General features: G+C 46.7%; 1 protein-coding gene and 1 long non-coding RNA gene across 3 annotated transcripts in view; one reads left to right on the top strand and one right to left on the bottom strand.

Annotated features, from left to right (window-relative positions):
- LOC147109035 (uncharacterized) overlaps window positions 1–16,274 on the bottom strand; it is a 62,489-nt gene that overhangs the window by 4,743 nt on the left and 41,472 nt on the right. The window contains exons 9-13 of the mRNA XM_086002598.1: window positions 14,648–16,045; window positions 8,005–8,156; window positions 7,507–7,609; window positions 3,495–3,632; window positions 2,353–2,417 (exon numbers count right to left, since the gene is read on the bottom strand). Coding sequence (XP_085858724.1) covers window positions 2,353–2,417; window positions 3,495–3,632; window positions 7,507–7,609; window positions 8,005–8,156; window positions 14,648–16,045 — 1,856 coding nt within the window. The remainder of the gene's footprint in view (window positions 1–2,352; window positions 2,418–3,494; window positions 3,633–7,506; window positions 7,610–8,004; window positions 8,157–14,647; window positions 16,046–16,274) is intronic.
- The window catches only part of LOC147109036 (uncharacterized), a 77,269-nt gene that overhangs the window by 25,313 nt on the left and 35,682 nt on the right, over window positions 1–16,274 (top strand). The gene's annotated exons all lie outside the window — the stretch shown is intronic.

The following is a 16,274-nucleotide window of genomic DNA, read 5'->3' as shown; positions in this document are numbered from 1 at the left end:
AAGGAAACAACAACAACTTGTATTTATATAGCGCCTTTAACGTAGTAAAACGTCCCAAGGTGCTGCACAGGAGTATTTTAAGACAAAATTTTTACACCAATCCACATAAGGATAAATTAGGGCAGGTGACCAAAAGCTTGGTCAAAGAGGTAGCTTTTAAGGAGCATCTTAAAGGAGGAAAGAGAGGTAGCGAGGTGGAGAGGTTTAGGCAGGGAATTCCAGAGCTTAGGGCCCAGGCAACAGAAGGCACGGCCACCAAAGGTTGAGCGATTATAATCAGGGATCCTCAACAGGGCAGAATTAGAGGAGCGCAGATATCTCGGGGGGGGGGGGGGGGGGGTTGTGGGGCTGAAGGAGGTTACAGAGATAGGGAGGGGCGAGGCCATGGAGGGATTTGAACACAAGGATGAGAATTTTGAAATCGCGGCGCTGCCAGACCGGGAGCCAATGTAGGACAGCGAGCTCAGGGGGTGATGGGCGAACGGGACTCGGTGCGAGTTAGGACACGGGGCAGTGAGCACAGGGGGTGATGAGCGAACGGGACTCGGTGCGAGTTAGGACACGGGGCAGTGAGCACAGGGGGTGATGGGCGAACGGGACTTGGTGCGAGTTAGGACACGGGCAGCCGAGTTTTGGATGACCTCAAGTTTACGTAGGGTGAAATGTGGGAGGCCAGCCAGGAGTGCGTTGGAATAGTCAAGTCTAGAGGTAACAAAGGCATGGATGGTTATGATGAATCTGTTCGGCCTCAACTGGAGTATTATGTCCAATTCCGGGCACCGCACTTTAGGAAGGATGTGAAGGCCTTAGCGAGGGTGCAGAAAAGATTTACGAGAATGGTTCCAGGGATGAGGGACTTCAGTTACATGGATAGACTAGAGAAGCTGGGGTTGTTGTCCTTAGAGCAGAGAAGGTTGAGAGGAGATTTGATAGAGGTGTTCAAAATCATGAGGGGTCTGGACAGAGTCGATAGAGTGAAACTGTTCCCATTGGCGGAAGGGTCGAGAACCAGAGGACACAGATTTAAGGTGATTGGCAAAAGAACCAAAGGCGACATGAGGAAAAACTTTTTTACACAGCGAGTGGTTATGATCTGGAATGCACTGCCTGAAAGAGTGGTGGAGGCAGACTCAATTGTGGCTTTCAAAAGGGAACTGGATAAGTACCTGAAGGAAAAAAATTTGCAGGAAAAGGGCAGGGAGTGGGACTAGCGAAGTGCTCTTGTTGAGATCCAGTACAGGTTCGACAGGCCGAATGGCTGCCTTCTGTGCTGTAACCATTCTATGATTCTAGAACTGTCCATCCAGCCTTGGACCAAGTAGCCCGAGTTCAGGGCGCATCCCCAGTTGAAAACCCAACAAGAAAATGTCTTATTTTGGAATGTACTTTTAAAAATAAAATCTTTGCACACATGCCAGCAAACCTATCAGTACTCATACAGATCAGAAACATTTCCATTTGTTTGTTCTGGTGACAACAGCATCCACACTCTGTCATCATATGGAGAGCCAGTTGTGGTGGCCAGGTTCAAGCTCCAGTGTCATCATATGGAGAGCCAGTTGTGGTGGCCAGGTTCAAGCTCCAATGTCATCATATGGAGAGCCAGTTGTGGTGGCCAGGTTCAAGCTCCAGCATATCTACACACGTTTTAGTAAAATACTTTCAAACACATTCTCAACATTGTACCCAAACTCCTCTGAAGAGATATGAAAGCTGTATGTACACGACTGCAGATTAAAAGCACCTCACTTACTGTGAATAGTTTTCTGCAAAATGGGTTCGGCACCGTGGCCTGTCGATCTGAGCAGTAACAGCAGGCTCCGGTCTGTACCAGGCCTGGAGGAGCAGTAACAGCAGGCTCCGGTCTGTACCAGGCCTGGAGGAGCAGTAACAGCAGGCTCCGGTCTGTACCAGGCCTGGAGGAGCAGTAACAGCAGGCTCCGGTCTGTACCAGGCCTGGAGGAGCAGCAACAGCAGGCTCCGGTCTGTACCAGGCCTGGAGGAGCAGCAACAGCAGGCTCCGGTCTGTACCAGGCCTGGAGGAGCAGCAACAGCAGGCTCTGGTCTGTACCAGCCTGGAGGAGCAGTAACAGCAGGCTCCGGTCTGTACCAGGCCTGGAGGAGCAGTAACAGCAGGCTCCGGTCTGTACCAGGCCTGGAGGAGCAGTAACAGCAGGCTCTGGTCTGTACCAGCCTGGAGGAGCAGTAACAGCAGGCTCCGGTCTGTACCAGGCCTGGAGGAGCAGCAACAGCAGGCTCCGGTCTGTACCAGGCCTGGAGGAGCAGTAACAGCAGGCTCCGGTCTGTACCAGGCCTGGAGGAGCAGCTGAAACAGAGGCTCAGTATTCTTACCTTGTTCGAAGGCGTGTTTCCTCTGTAATTTTTGGTTCATTCAGCAGCATCAGACTGTCAGACACCTGCAGTTTGAAAAGTTAATAAAAGATGTCAGCAGTAAATCATTATCTCCTTTCCATACTCTTGCAGGATCTACATTCCATAAACATGGCTCACTGCTAGAAAACAGACCCCATGAATTTTCTGTTAACATTTCTTAACTAAAGGTTACTCGGTTCAGTGGGAAAATGGACTCTGCTCGACATAATGGCTGCCATGGTACTTTGAAGAATCAAGCCCATAAGTTCTCTAAATTTCACAAACATCTGCCTGTCCAGTATTGACATTTGATCATGGAAGTTTTTGCGAGTTCAATAATGGCGAAGAGCTCCTTTTCAAAAGTGGGCCTGGGGAACTCCACCTGGTTCTGCTCATTCAAGTATCAGTACAGAAAATTTGTATTCCCAGAATGTATCGTGGTTTCCTCTGGTTGGGTACCTTCGGAGTGGCCCATTGGTTAGTTTGAAATCATTGCATCTCTCTTCCCTACCTCCTCCTCCCCCCCACACCCCACACCCCACACTGTTTGCAATGGAGCCATTCTGGCGAGCTCCTGTAATTGGTGTCACTGGAGTGATCTAGCGGGGGGGGGGGGGGGGGGAGACTATACTCAAAGGGTCAGCAGGAAGTTGATACCTTTGAGAAAGTGCCAAATAAATGTCAAGGCATGTTTCTAATTTTCTTCAATAAAAAAAAGGAAGAAAATGGAAATAAAAAAGTAGTGGCTCTCAACACTCCTCCCCTTCAATGCCTTTGGGGCAGAATCTGTCCTTTGCAGAGGGTAAGGAATTCCAACTGAGGGATTTCTCGGGCAGGCCAAAACTATCTGGATCACAGAGGGACGGCCTGCTCCAAAATCCTCCGTTCAAAAGCTTTTTACATTGGTTGGCAAAGTATTGCTCACTGTTTTATGGCAGGTGGTTTGACTTTGGCTATAGCCAAGGTCAAAAACTGCAAGGATTAGATAACATCCACTGCATTGCAACTTCAATGCAGATTCCAATGCATAATAAATTACAAGGTCAGGGTGGCCCCTTTAAGAGTCACTGGCTCAAGATATTGAAAAGTAGGTGTTAAGCATATGCTACCATGCTCACTACCTTATGTTGACGCTCTTTTTGTCCAGTCAATAATGGTAGATTGGGATCATGTTGAATCAGTTCCTTCAGTTGCACTGACAATTCCACATTATCTTGGTTACTCGCGTGTTGTTGCGAATCACTTGAACATTGTTCATCCTTGGAGAAGGGGAAGCAAGAGGCTGCTGTTAGATTTGAGACCAAGGCCCTGAAAATTCTGGGCCCTACCAGTATACTCCCGGGCATGCCAGGTCCTGGCCCTTGGTTGACATTTTTGGATGACCTTGTGGTGGCGGAGCTTCTGCCCAGCCTTGACAAATCCATCGGCATAGCAAGGGGCAGGACTGGGATTGGGGACTCCCTATGTCGGGAGTTCACATGTCCCTAACCCCCACTGGGACCCAGCGTAAGGTCAGCAGCGGTATGGCGATCAGAGGCAGAAGTGGGGAATATCTGGAGGGCTTGGAACCCCGAAAAGGAAAAACATTTTTTTATATAAACAAAAATTAAATGCAGTCCCCTCACAAAGAAAAAAGACTTGCATTTCTATAGTGCCTTTCACAACCTCAGGACACCCCAAAGCACTTTAAAGCCAATGAAGTACTTTTGAAGTGTAGTCTCTGTTGTAATGTAGGAAATGTGGCAGCCAATTTGCGCACAGCAAGCTCCCACAAACAGTAATGTGACAATGAGCAGATAATCGGTTTTATTTTTAATATAGAGAGCTGCTGAGAGAATTCTTATGCTGTTTCTGGGGAAGGCTTTGGCATTCCTGCCCCCAATCTGACTACCTCCACCAGACTTTTCTATGGCAGGCACTCTAGCAGTTCAGGCGTCTACCACTGGCTGGCAAATCAGGGTCCCTTCCCTTTGCACCCCATTAAGGGTTTTTAGGCCCAAGGCTTTAGCTTTTTATAACAGCCATCAATGAAAGGAACAAAAAAGAAAATGGTAGAAATACACAGCAGCTCCATCAGCACCTGAAATTAAGAAGCACTGTAGGCAGAGACCCTTCATCTGACTGAAAAGGGAAAGTAGGCGAGACCCTTTACAAACCACAACGGGCAGGGGAGAGCAACAGGTAAGAATTATGGGTTGAATGTAGTATTTACCAGTACACAGAGGGAGCTGATGGGTTTAACAATCTGTGAGCAGCTCTTGAAAAAGCTAGAAAGAGGTGAAATGTGTTAGATGATGCATAAAAGTCATCTTTGTGAAAAGGCGTTAGAAAAGATGAAAGGAGAATAAAATATATAGAAAGGAGTAAGTGGAATCTTTACTCTGTCAGATGCTGACAAACCTGCACAGTGTATTTCCAGCATTTGCTGTTTCTTCCTTTTACTAATTATCTTCCAAGGTGTTGAACACAAGGGCCTAGAAATTCAGTGGCGCCACTGGCCACGCCTCCCGTGATATTTAGCGGGGCGCTAATGGCGGCGTTAGCTTGTAGCGCTGCGCCGCCACCGATGACATCATTGGTGTGCGCAGCGCCCCGCTACCGCCCTGATCGCGATATTTGGTCGCGCCCGCCTCTAACGCCGGTCGCAAATTGCGACAGGTTCACAGGGCCTACCTGTGGCGGTAGTGGCGCAAATTAAGGTGGAGGTGCGGGGCGGCCATTTTTTCCGGTGGCCGCCTGCCAGCACCTCCTCGCGCCGCCCTCCCCGGCCTCCTGATCCACCCCCCGGGCAGTGCCGGCTGTGTCCCAAAAGCCCGGCACTTCTCCTCGGTGTCGGGCTCTTTTGCTGGCACTCGTGATCGGTGATTGCGCTGGTGCAGGCCCCTCCCCCTTAAGAAGGGGAGGAAGGCCTGCAGTACAGCAGCGCGCCGTGCCACAGCATGTGGCGCTGTAGCACGTAGCGCGGCGATACACAGTTTGAGCGCCCCAAGCGGGAAGCCTCGAGCAGCGCCCCGAGTCCCTCTTGGGGCGCTCCAACTGAATATCGGGAGGGCGCAAGCAGCTCTGGCCAGAGCGCAAATTCCGGCGCCCAGGCGAACTTGGCGCCCCAAACGCGGCACCACTGAATTTTTAGCCCAAGTAGTCAAGACAAATTTGAATTTTTCAGTTTAAGTAGTGAATCATGGAATCAATGTGGGGATGCAGGGAAAGGAATGGGGGAGAGAGAGAGAGAGATGGGGAGGCAGGGGAGAGGAGAGGAAGTGGGGGGAGGAAATGGGGAAAGAGGATGGGAGTGCCGAGGATAGGGAATTCATATCAGTCGGAGTAGGGGGATTGAAGCACAGAACAACCAGCCAGCCATTGTGGGAAGAGAAATATAGCCAGATGGGGAAAGGGATATTGTAAAGGGGGATAATGAAGCAGGATATAGGTAGCCTGTAAGGAGAAACTGCCGGGGGGGGGGGGGCGGGGCGAAGAGGAGATGGGGGAGCTGGAGGCCAAAATCTTGCTCGTGGGGGGGGGGGGGGGGTTTAAGGCCGCAAATTTGCTCAGGGTGGAAGTGGGACCAGAAGTTTATTCATGTGGGGCTGGGTGCAGGTCTTGCTTGGAGGTGGGTGTGCGGTTGGGTTGCAAAGCTTGCCCAGACGGGGGGTTATTCAGGGCTGAAGTCTTCCCCAGTGTAGTTCAGCCCCATTAAAATCAATGGTTAGCCGTGGCTCAGTGGTAGAACTCTCGTCTTTGACACTCCCAGTGCAGTATTGAGGCAGTCCTTCAGCCAAGACGTTAAACCGAGGCCCCGTCTGCCCTCTCAGGTAGACGCAAGAGACCCCATGGCACTATTTCATAGAAGAGCAGGGGAGTTCTCCCCGGTGTCCTGGCCAATATTTATCCCTCAATCAAAATCACTAAAAACAGATTATATTGCTGATTGTGGGAGCTTGCTGTGCTCAAACTGCCACATTTACATTACAACAGTGACTACACTTCTATAGTACTTAATTGGCTGTAAAGCGCTTTCGGATGTCCGGTGGCCGTGAAAGGCGCTATAGAAATACAACTCTTTTTTAGTTGGTCACGTTACTTTACGTTTACAGCACCACCTGCAGGTGCAATATCTATATCCTCGAGACTGCTCACCATTAGAGATTGGCCCAGAACTTCGGCTCTCCACGGGTGAGTACGCACGGGGTACTCACCCGTAGGCCTGATGGAAGTGCCGGTTTCCTGCATGCACTGCGCATGCGCGGGAAACCGGCACTTCCGTTCCCCTGAACGAAGGGGTTCAGAGGTCGAACGCGTGCGCGGGGGAGGCTGCGCGTGCGCATGGAACTTCGTTTTTTTTTTTAAATACAGGTTTTTCCGGGAGGGTAAGTCTGCAGAATTTAGAAATATAAAAAGCAGGCGTAAGGCCTGCTTTTTGCAAGGTAAGTGGTGAATTAATTAAAATTAAAACATTTTTTCCACAGGTTTATTATTTTTAAATACTTTAAAGCAAGGTAAGTTTATTTTTAGCCCCGTTAGAATATAAAATTATTTTTTCCAAAAATTTAAATTATTGTTTAAAATAGTTATTTCATGTAATTTATAGTTTATTTAAAAAATGTGATTTTTAAAAAATTTATTTGAAGGTTTAGTGTTATTTTGGGGCCATAGTATTTATAAGTCTTGACAGCACTTCCTGTCAGACTTATGAATGGAGCATCCCTGCTCCGATTGGCTGCCCATGGCCCACGTGATCCCAGGGGACGAATCGAACTAACTGCGCCCCTGGGATACGCAAGCACTGCGCGCCGGCAGCTGGACCAGGCCCCGGATCGGAATTCCACGGGGGCCCAGAGCTCAACGGCCGGCGCGCTAGGTAAGTGCAGATCGGGGGCTTACACGCGCGGGAAGCCCCCGACCCGAATTTCTGGGCCATAGATATAATTTGAGGAAATCTCCCAGCCCCAAAGACTTCTGAAATCCTCCCCCTTAAAAGAATGATGAGACCCTCCACTTAGAAAAGCAGAATCCCAATTTAAAAAAGTCTGCTCCTCTCACTTGAAAGGGACCCATCTGATAAGAAAGGCTGCCTGTCAGTACTGACTAGTACCCATCCTAGGTCCACAGTAGCTCCCAGTTTGTTTCACTCACCACCGCTTTCAGAAGCGACTCCTGGTTTTGATCTTTAGGGCTGTTGAGAACGTCATAGCTGTTTTCCTCTCGCACATTTTCAGCCTTCCCTAAAGTGGTTGAGCTGGAAAAACATGAATCAAATATCAGACAAGTCACCAGTTTAAAAAGCGAGTTAAAATTAGTTAAAAGTATTTCATAGGAACTATTTAATTTACAGTTTGTGTTTTTTAAAATAAAAAAACAGATCTAGATGATCTTTTGGTCACTTGGCCTAATCGCTCCTTCATTGGCTCAGTGTCAATTTATGTCTGATTATGCTCCCGTGAAGGACTCTGGAACATTTTACTATGTTAAAGGTGCTATATAAATGCAAGTTGTTGTTCTAGTTGCTGGCTATCCATTGGTAGCAAAAGGCTATGAACAAGTCAGATGTAGAGTGAGAAGAGGAGAGGGACAAAGAAAGACAGACTGACGGAGACAGAGAGACAGGCAGAAAAGAGAGAGTCATACGCCCACCTTGAAATCGCTGTACTTTGCAGGACTGAGTGCTGCCTGTCTTTGGTATCAGCTGGCAGCTCTGTACCATAACTCCCTGCATCTTCTCCAGTCTCTGCTGGACCCGCTCTCATTCCACTTGGCAGCAAGTCCCACAGCTGGCCTCCTAATGCCTGGAAAGGACAGGAAATCAGCCTAGTTAAAACAGTACTACCAATACAATTCAAAGCTTCCAAAAGTGTTTTGCTGATTTTTATTTAAACTTGTTCTTATTTCCAAAACAAAATTTGTTTTTAATCCTCCAACGGCATCCTTTCCTGTGCAGCTTCCAAACTCTGTTTCTATTTCTCAGAAAGACATTTTTCATTTCAAGCCAAAATTTATCAGCAGTCCCTATTCCAATGATATTGATGTAACCCTCAATTTCTGAATCCATAAACTAAAAAAGAAGCAATTTGGTGCATTTTTAAAGTAATTAATTCTGGTTCTTCATCAGGACCCCAGTTTAAAAATAGACTAGAACATCCCTTGCCAAAATCTCCAAATATCTGAAAAACAAGACTGGCTTTTGCTGGGATCACAGATCCAGGCAGCTCTCCAATATTTTATCTAAGTAGCCATTCTCCGTGCATCATAGAATCATAGAATGGTTACAGCACAGAAGGAGGCCATTTGGCCTGTCGAGCCCGTGCCGTCTCTCTGCAAGAACACTTCAGCTAGTCCCACTCCCCCGCACTTTCCTCCGTAGCCCTGCAAATTTTTTTCCCTTCAGGTACTTATCCAATTCCCTTTTGAAAGCCACGATTGAGTCTGCCCCCACCACCCTTTCAGGCAGTGCATTCCAGATCCTAACCACTCGCTACGTAAAAAAGTTTTTCCTCATGTCGCCTTTGGTTCTTTTGCCAATCACTTTAAATCTGTGTCCTCTGGTTCATGACCCTTCCGCCAATGGGAACAGTTTCTCTCTATCTACTCTGTCTAGACCCATGATTTTGAACACCTCGATCAAATCTCCTCTCAACCTTCTCTGATCTAAGGAGAACAACCCCAGCTTTTCCAGTCTATCCACATAACTGAAGTCCCTCATCCCTGGAAACATTCTCGTAAACTTTTTCTGCACCTTCTCTAAGGCCTTCACATCCTTCCTAAAGTGCGATGCCCAGAATTGGACACAATACTCCAGTTGAGGCTGAACCAGTGTTTTATAAAGATTCATCATAACTTCCTTGCTTTTGTACTCTCTGCCTCTATTTATGAAGCCCACGATCCCGTATGCTTTTTTTAAAACTGCTTTCTCAACCTGCCCTGCCACCTTCAACAATTTGTACACATATACCCCCAGGTCTCTCTGTTCATGCACCCCCTTTAGGATTGTGCCCTTTAGTTTATTTTGCCTCTCCTCGTTCTTCCTACCAAAATGTATCACTTTGTACTTTTCTGCATTAAATTTCATCTGCCACGTGTCTGCCCATTCCACCAGCCTGTCTATGTCCTCTTGAAGTCTATCACTCCCCTCCTCACTGTTCACTATTTATCCAAATTTTGAAGTTGTGCCCTGTACACCCAAGTCATTATTGGGCTGGATATTCCGATCCCTACGGGTGGGTACGTGCTGCGTACCCACCTGTAGGGACATTGGAAATGACGGTTTCAGGCATGCACTGCGCATGCGCTGGAAACCGGCATTTCCGACCTGCCCGGGAGAAGGGCCTCTGCGGGCTGATTGTTCCGCTTTTTGGAGACCCTCCGCCCGCAGAAAACCCTTACAATTCTTGCGCCTGGTAAAAGCAGGCGTAAAGCCTGCTTTTACCAGGATAAGAATTGAAAAAAGTAAAAAAAAAAAATTTCCACTGATTTATCATTTAAAAATACTTTTAAAAAGTTTATTTTTAGCCCCGTAAAAAACTTTTTTAAACAAAAATTTAAATTTTTGAAAAAAAGTTAATTTATTGTACTTTCAAGTCATTTTAAAAATGTGATTTTTTTTTTAATTTAAAGTTTTACTATGTTTTGGGGGCGATCTCTATTCATATATTGGACAGGTCTTCCTGTCAAATGTATGAAGGAAGATTCCCTTCTTTAATTGGCTCCCCATGGCCCACGTGATCCCAGGGACGCTGCGAACTACCTGCGCCTCTGGGATACGTGGGCCCTGCACACCGGCAGTTTGGAGAGGCCCAGCACCGGAATTGTGCGCCTCCCGGGAGCCCTCAGGTAAGGGCGCAGATTTTTCCAGATTGCAGTCCTCCGTCCGCGGGAGTATATATCTCAAGAAAAGCAGTGGTCCCTGGGGAACACCACTGTATACCTTCCTCCAGTCCAAAAAAAACGGTCACTGCTACTCATGGAAAGCATAGACAGTGAATATCTGTCCGTTATTCTACAGATTTAACCCAGGGGATACAGGGAGGCTTGGACTGATGGATGTTTCAGAGGAATGAGACTGCTGCCCGTGTATGCTGCTATTGTGCACCTTCTAGTTGCAAACAGAAGCTGGTACATTTTGCAGTGAAAATGTGCCACAGCTCAGCGTGCTGGACTCTTAACTGCCCTCTGCAGAGGCCGAGCAATCCACTCGGTTGTATCAAAGAGCAGGGAAGGCCGTTTTTTTTTATACAACCGAGTGGCTTGCTAGACCACCTCAGAGGAGAGTTAAGAGCCAACCATGTTGGTGTGGGACTGGAGACACATATAGGCCAGACCTGATAAGGGCAGCAGGTTTCCTATCCCTAAAAGGGATATTAGTGAACTAGTTGGATTTTTACGACAGTTTCAAGGTCACTTTTATTTAAGGATTAAAAAAAAAAACGAAATTCAACTTCTCAAACTGCCACTCGCGTTCTCTGGAGCTCCAGGGTCAGTCCCAGGGTCAGTCAGGAGTAGCAACTAACAGGATATGAAAGCTAAAAATTTGAATTGTATGCAAACATAACTTTTGACACATCACAGTAAATCTTCTGCATACTGTTGTGTATGTAATATGTGTGCTACTTTAAACCTATGGACAGGACTGCACTACTTGTAGGGCGTAGTGATACGCAGTACCACTCCTGGCCATAGGGGTATAAATAGTACTGTGGGTACTGATCTCCCCTCAGTTCCCGCCTGTGGGCATGAAGTAAAGACCTATGTGCAGTCCCTACCTCCAACCAGTAAAGGCCTGTTTGAGTTATACGTTTAAGTCTTTGTGTTAATTGTTCAATACAATACACATACTTAACACTGGCGACGAGTCAGGCTCTTACCCTGCGGCAGTTATTCCAGGCGGCTTCGTCCAAAGACAGGACGTTGAAGAGAGGTTTCAATCCTCAACACCCCACTCAAAACTGAAGGGCAGCAGAAATCCTGACAGCTTCCAGCGACTGGAAGCGACAGGCATTAGGACCCTGAAGCCTCCATCAGCTTGTGAACCGGAGTAAAGACAGGACTGGGGAAGAGAGAGAGGTAGGGCGATAGCGATCGGCAGATAAGGGCCGGGCCGCTTTGAAGTGAGGGGCGCAGCCGGGCCAGCGATCGGGACCAAAGATAAGAGCCGCACTCGGACTGAAAGGCGCGGCGGCTGCAGAAGCTCAAGGTGCGAGAGTCGCGGTGCACAGCGCGGGCTATCGATCGCGGCGAAGATAAGGGCCGCACTCGAGGGCTGAAGGGAGACGGCGTCGGGGGACGGGTGAAGACCGCCAAGCGCGGGAAAACCGCCATTTTGTGGGCGGAGGACGACGGCAAGAGCGGGAAGCCGCCATCTTTGATAACAAGTAAAGAAAATAAAATCTGAGAAATTGCAAATCTACAATGCCTAAACACGGGAATATTAGCACCTTTGATAGTGACCTCGAAGATTGGGCCATATATGTTGAAAGAGTAAAAAATTATTGTAAGGCCAATAAAATTCGTGACCAAGATAAAGCTCTAACATTATTAAATTTAATGGGTGCGAAGACGTACGGGCAATTGAAACACCTGTTATCACCAGATGAACCGGCGGATAAGACGTTCGATGAGATTGTTACTGTCCTGAAAGATCATCTAAACCCCACGCCGCTGATGCTAGCGGAACGATTTAAATTTTACGACAGAAGGCAGCTACAGCATGAAAGCAATGCTGATTATTTGCTGGAATTGCGTAAATTAGCGAAATATTGCCAGTTTCGAACGGGCCTGACAGATGCACTACGAGACAAATTTGTGTGTGGTTTATTTAAACAGGATACACAAAAGCGACTGCTCGAGGAGAATGAGCTGACGCTTGAGAAGGCGGTCACTATGGCAGCAGCACACGAAGCCGCAGCGAGAGGCACGGCAGTAATGCAGCTACGGTCACCGGAGCTCAGTGCACACAAATTGGGTGTGAGTTCTGGCAAATGTTATCGTTGTGGAAAGACAACGCATGATCAGAACCAGTGTTGGTTTAAAAACCAAGAATGTAGAACTTGTGGTAGGCTTGGACATATAGCTAGAGTATGCAGGTCAGGGAAGAAGACCAGCAACAAGAAGTCACCGCAAGGGAAATACGCAAAGGTACACAAGGTGGCCGAACAGGAGTCCGATTCAGACGCTAGCAGTAATGAACTGGCTGGCTTAAGCAGTATTGAACTGGCTAGCTTAAGAGTACTCAACGCTGGTAAGGGTGCAGACCTCCAGACAATTTGGGTCACTCTTCAGATAGAAGGAGTCCAAGTAAAACTGGAATTGGACACTGGATCGGCATTGACGGTCATAAATAAGAAAGATTACGGAAAGTTATTCCAACATATTCCCCTACAGGATACGGGGATTATATTGAAAACATACACGGGGCAAAGAGTGTACCCCATCGGGAAAATAGAGGTTGCAGTGGCCCACAAGGGCGAAGACAGTCAAATAATGGACTTATATGTGATATCTGAAGGAGGTCCTCCACTACTAGGACGGGAGTGGATTAGGAAAATGAATATCGACTGGCATTTCCTACAAACAATAACGAGTGAGAACTCGGTGAACATAATCAACCCAGACTCTGGAACTGATGATGGTAAGACCAACCCGTGTGCAAAAGACAAAGTTTCAGCACAGAATTCCACTGAGATAGAGAATTCTGAGTCTGTCCAGTCCACTGACATGCACATTTCTGAGGGACACCGGGCTCGAACTCAACTCCATTTCAAACTGCAACAGCAATTAGAACAAATGATTCGCCGTTTTGAGCAAGAGATGAATGCGACGAAAGAGTTCTTTGATATAGAGTGGGAACATCTGGAAAGACAACAGAAGCAGCTGATGGAGAAAATGGAGCAGGAGCACACAAAACGTCTGATGTCAGAGGAGTTAACGGTCAGCCAACTCCTGCATATGCTGAAGGACAGGACTCTGAAATGGGAAAAACTTGAACACGAACTTCAATATTCAAAGGAAAGGGGTTCGGAGCTATCAAAGGTTATTGGAAGAGCTGAGGTGGCAACACAGACTGAGATGACTGCAACAGAGCAGCCCTTGGATGCCAAAAGAACGCTGACTCACGTCAACGTAGAACAACAGACCGCTGAAACAGCTGCTCCGGTAGAGGGATTGAATAGTCCGATCAATCAATCTCCAAAAGAAGTTGAAGTAGTAAAATCTCAAATGAGGTCATTAGTAAACGACTTGCTGAAAGCCCAGAAAAAGCTGGATGAAGAGGTACGCATGAAGAAGTCTCTTCAGGTAAGATGTCTGGACTTGGAACAAAAGCTGGCTAACGCCCAGCTGGGTATGGAGGAAATAGAAGACCCTCTCGCTGGCCTAGATCAGGATGACACCGAATATTACCATGACCTATTGAGTGACACTGAATATTATAGTGACCTGGTCTGCCCAGCTTGTGATGAAAACTCCCAAAGTGCAGAAATCAGGATGAATCACTTAAAGTCTAAGGAACATAGGGAGATGATGGCGCTACAGCTGGCAGCTGACAGGGGAGCCCAGAGAGTCTCTAAGAAGCAGAAAAGGAAAAGACGAAGCAGAAGATGATAACCATCTGAACCATTATCACCCCTACCAGATCACACACGTGGTCCCTCCGAACGGAGCCAAATCAGTTCGGAAGTTCAAGCTGTTAAATCCATGGAAGGACTATTGAATGAGTCACTCCAGTAACGTGAACCGACTACACCACAGAGACTGAATCTGTGACCTATTTTCCGCAGAGATTGAATCTGTGAACTGTTTTCCGCAGAGACTGAATCTGTGATCTGTTTTGACATGAAGTTATCTATGTATCTGTTATTCTGTTATGTAAACCTGAAGTTATATATGTATATATGTTATTACGTTATGTTAAATGGGGAGATGACTGTAAAGCTAAGAAGGGAGGAATGTTGTGTATGTAATATGTGTGCTACTTTAAACCTATGGACAGGACTGCACTACTTGTAGGGCGTAGTGATACGCAGTACCACTCCTGGCCATAGGGGTATAAATAGTACTGTGGGTACTGATCTCCCCTCAGTTCCCGCCTGTGGGCATGAAGTAAAGACCTATGTGCAGTCCCTACCTCCAACCAGTAAAGGCCTGTTTGAGTTATACGTTTAAGTCTTTGTGTTAATTGTTCAATACAATACACATACTTAACACATACGAGAGTGGGAAGGCTTTACAAAGCATTATACTGGACCTCTTAATTCAGGGTATCGCATAAATAGTGAAGATATGTTACCTCTGGACCTTCACTGTTTTCCTCTTGCTCCTCTTTACGTTCTCTCTTGGACATCTGAAGAAGATCTCCAGACTTTGACACCAAAGACTTATCCTCCAATTGTCCTTTAACACCTTCCAAGACAGGCGGTTCTGGCAGTTCACCAAGAGACACTACAATGCATTCATTGGGAGCACTAGCCATTGTTACAGGCATAGACTGGCATAGCTCAGTTCCTTGGAAAGAAGAGAATGGCTGAATGAGCTCACCAGCTTCGGGTTGACTTGAGTTATTCAAGGTGTATACCTGATCAGAATCAGGGGTGCACAAAATGTTTTCAGAGAAAGTTGGACTAAGTTCTTGCAGTGAAAATGTACCACTAAGCTCAGAACAAGACTGATAAGCTTCATCAGCAAGTGGCGACAAGTCTTTATGATGTTGAAACTCGGGAGCAAATTCCTTTTGAAGATTACCAGTGACTGAGAAAGCTTCGAGTACCTTAGATACAGGTACATCATAATGAGGATAGTAAACAAGGTTAAGTGGAATTACAGACACCTTTTCTTCATCCAAGAGGGCTTTATCTACTATTGAAGGGAACAGCTCATTCTGCTGAGGAAATGGCTTTTCATCAGTCTGCGTACATGATTCTGAAACACCCCGACTCCGAGCAGGCATGCTGGTGCTAGATTGCGTGTCTACATGATGTAAAGAAAGATGCTGATCTTGTGGGTTATTGGCATTTTCATGCAATGTATTGCACAAGTATGTGGTTTCCTTTTCTGAGGAGGTCTCGAAGGAGGAGTCATACAGATCTTTCGCAAAAGATTGAGGCGTTTCAATACTGGTCCCAACCTTGAACACATCATTTGCTGAAACTGGTGAATGATGACCATAACGGACTGGAGAGGAAGACTCCTTCTCCAACACGAATGTTTTCTCATCTGTTGAAGACGTTCTCCTCATTGGACGTAGCAAGACATATATCTCCTCTACCGTGTCAATAGTAATGGCCTCAGAGGCAGGTTGCAAGGATCCGTTGTGCAGATCTTCAAAAGGTGACTGACTATCTCGATGTAATGGTGTTTTTGAGTTATTGACGTTGGAAACATCGATGAAGGAAGTGGTAACTGTTTCTCTTTCAACAGAACCACTAACCTGGATATCGAGAGAATGGTCATCTTCTCTATGTAATGGTTGATGCTGATGGTCATTGAGCACCTCGAGGATATTTTGTGAAGAAAGTGGAAAAAGGACCTCAAGGTTCTGTAGGGCAGACGAGCCATTATTTAAAACACAGTGTGGCTCTCCAACGTGTGTCTTATTGGAATCCCATGCACCAAGATCTGAAGACATAGCTGCAGACTCGATGAGAGAGTTTTCAAATGGAGATTTACAGGCATCTTCTGCAACATCGTTCTGTTGGCAGAAAATAAATAAAAGGGCACAAAACGATTAGATGTAGTAACAGGACATGGGTTCATATATACAATTCATTACATGGCATGATCCCAATTTCAGCCATGCTTTTGGAAAATAACTAATTTGGGAGGGATAGTTGTTTGCCATCTGCTCTCATGGACCTCCCAGTAATTGCTTTCAGCACCTTGAAGGACCATACCTCAGCAAGAAATCAGCAGTTTCAGGA

This window comes from Somniosus microcephalus, chromosome 12 (genome assembly GCF_052327205.1).
Source record: "Somniosus microcephalus isolate GS21.2 chromosome 12, FLI_Smic_1.0, whole genome shotgun sequence".
Classification (NCBI taxonomy): Eukaryota; Metazoa; Chordata; class Chondrichthyes; order Squaliformes; family Somniosidae; genus Somniosus; species Somniosus microcephalus.
This window is presented reverse-complemented; position numbering and strand designations above follow the sequence as displayed.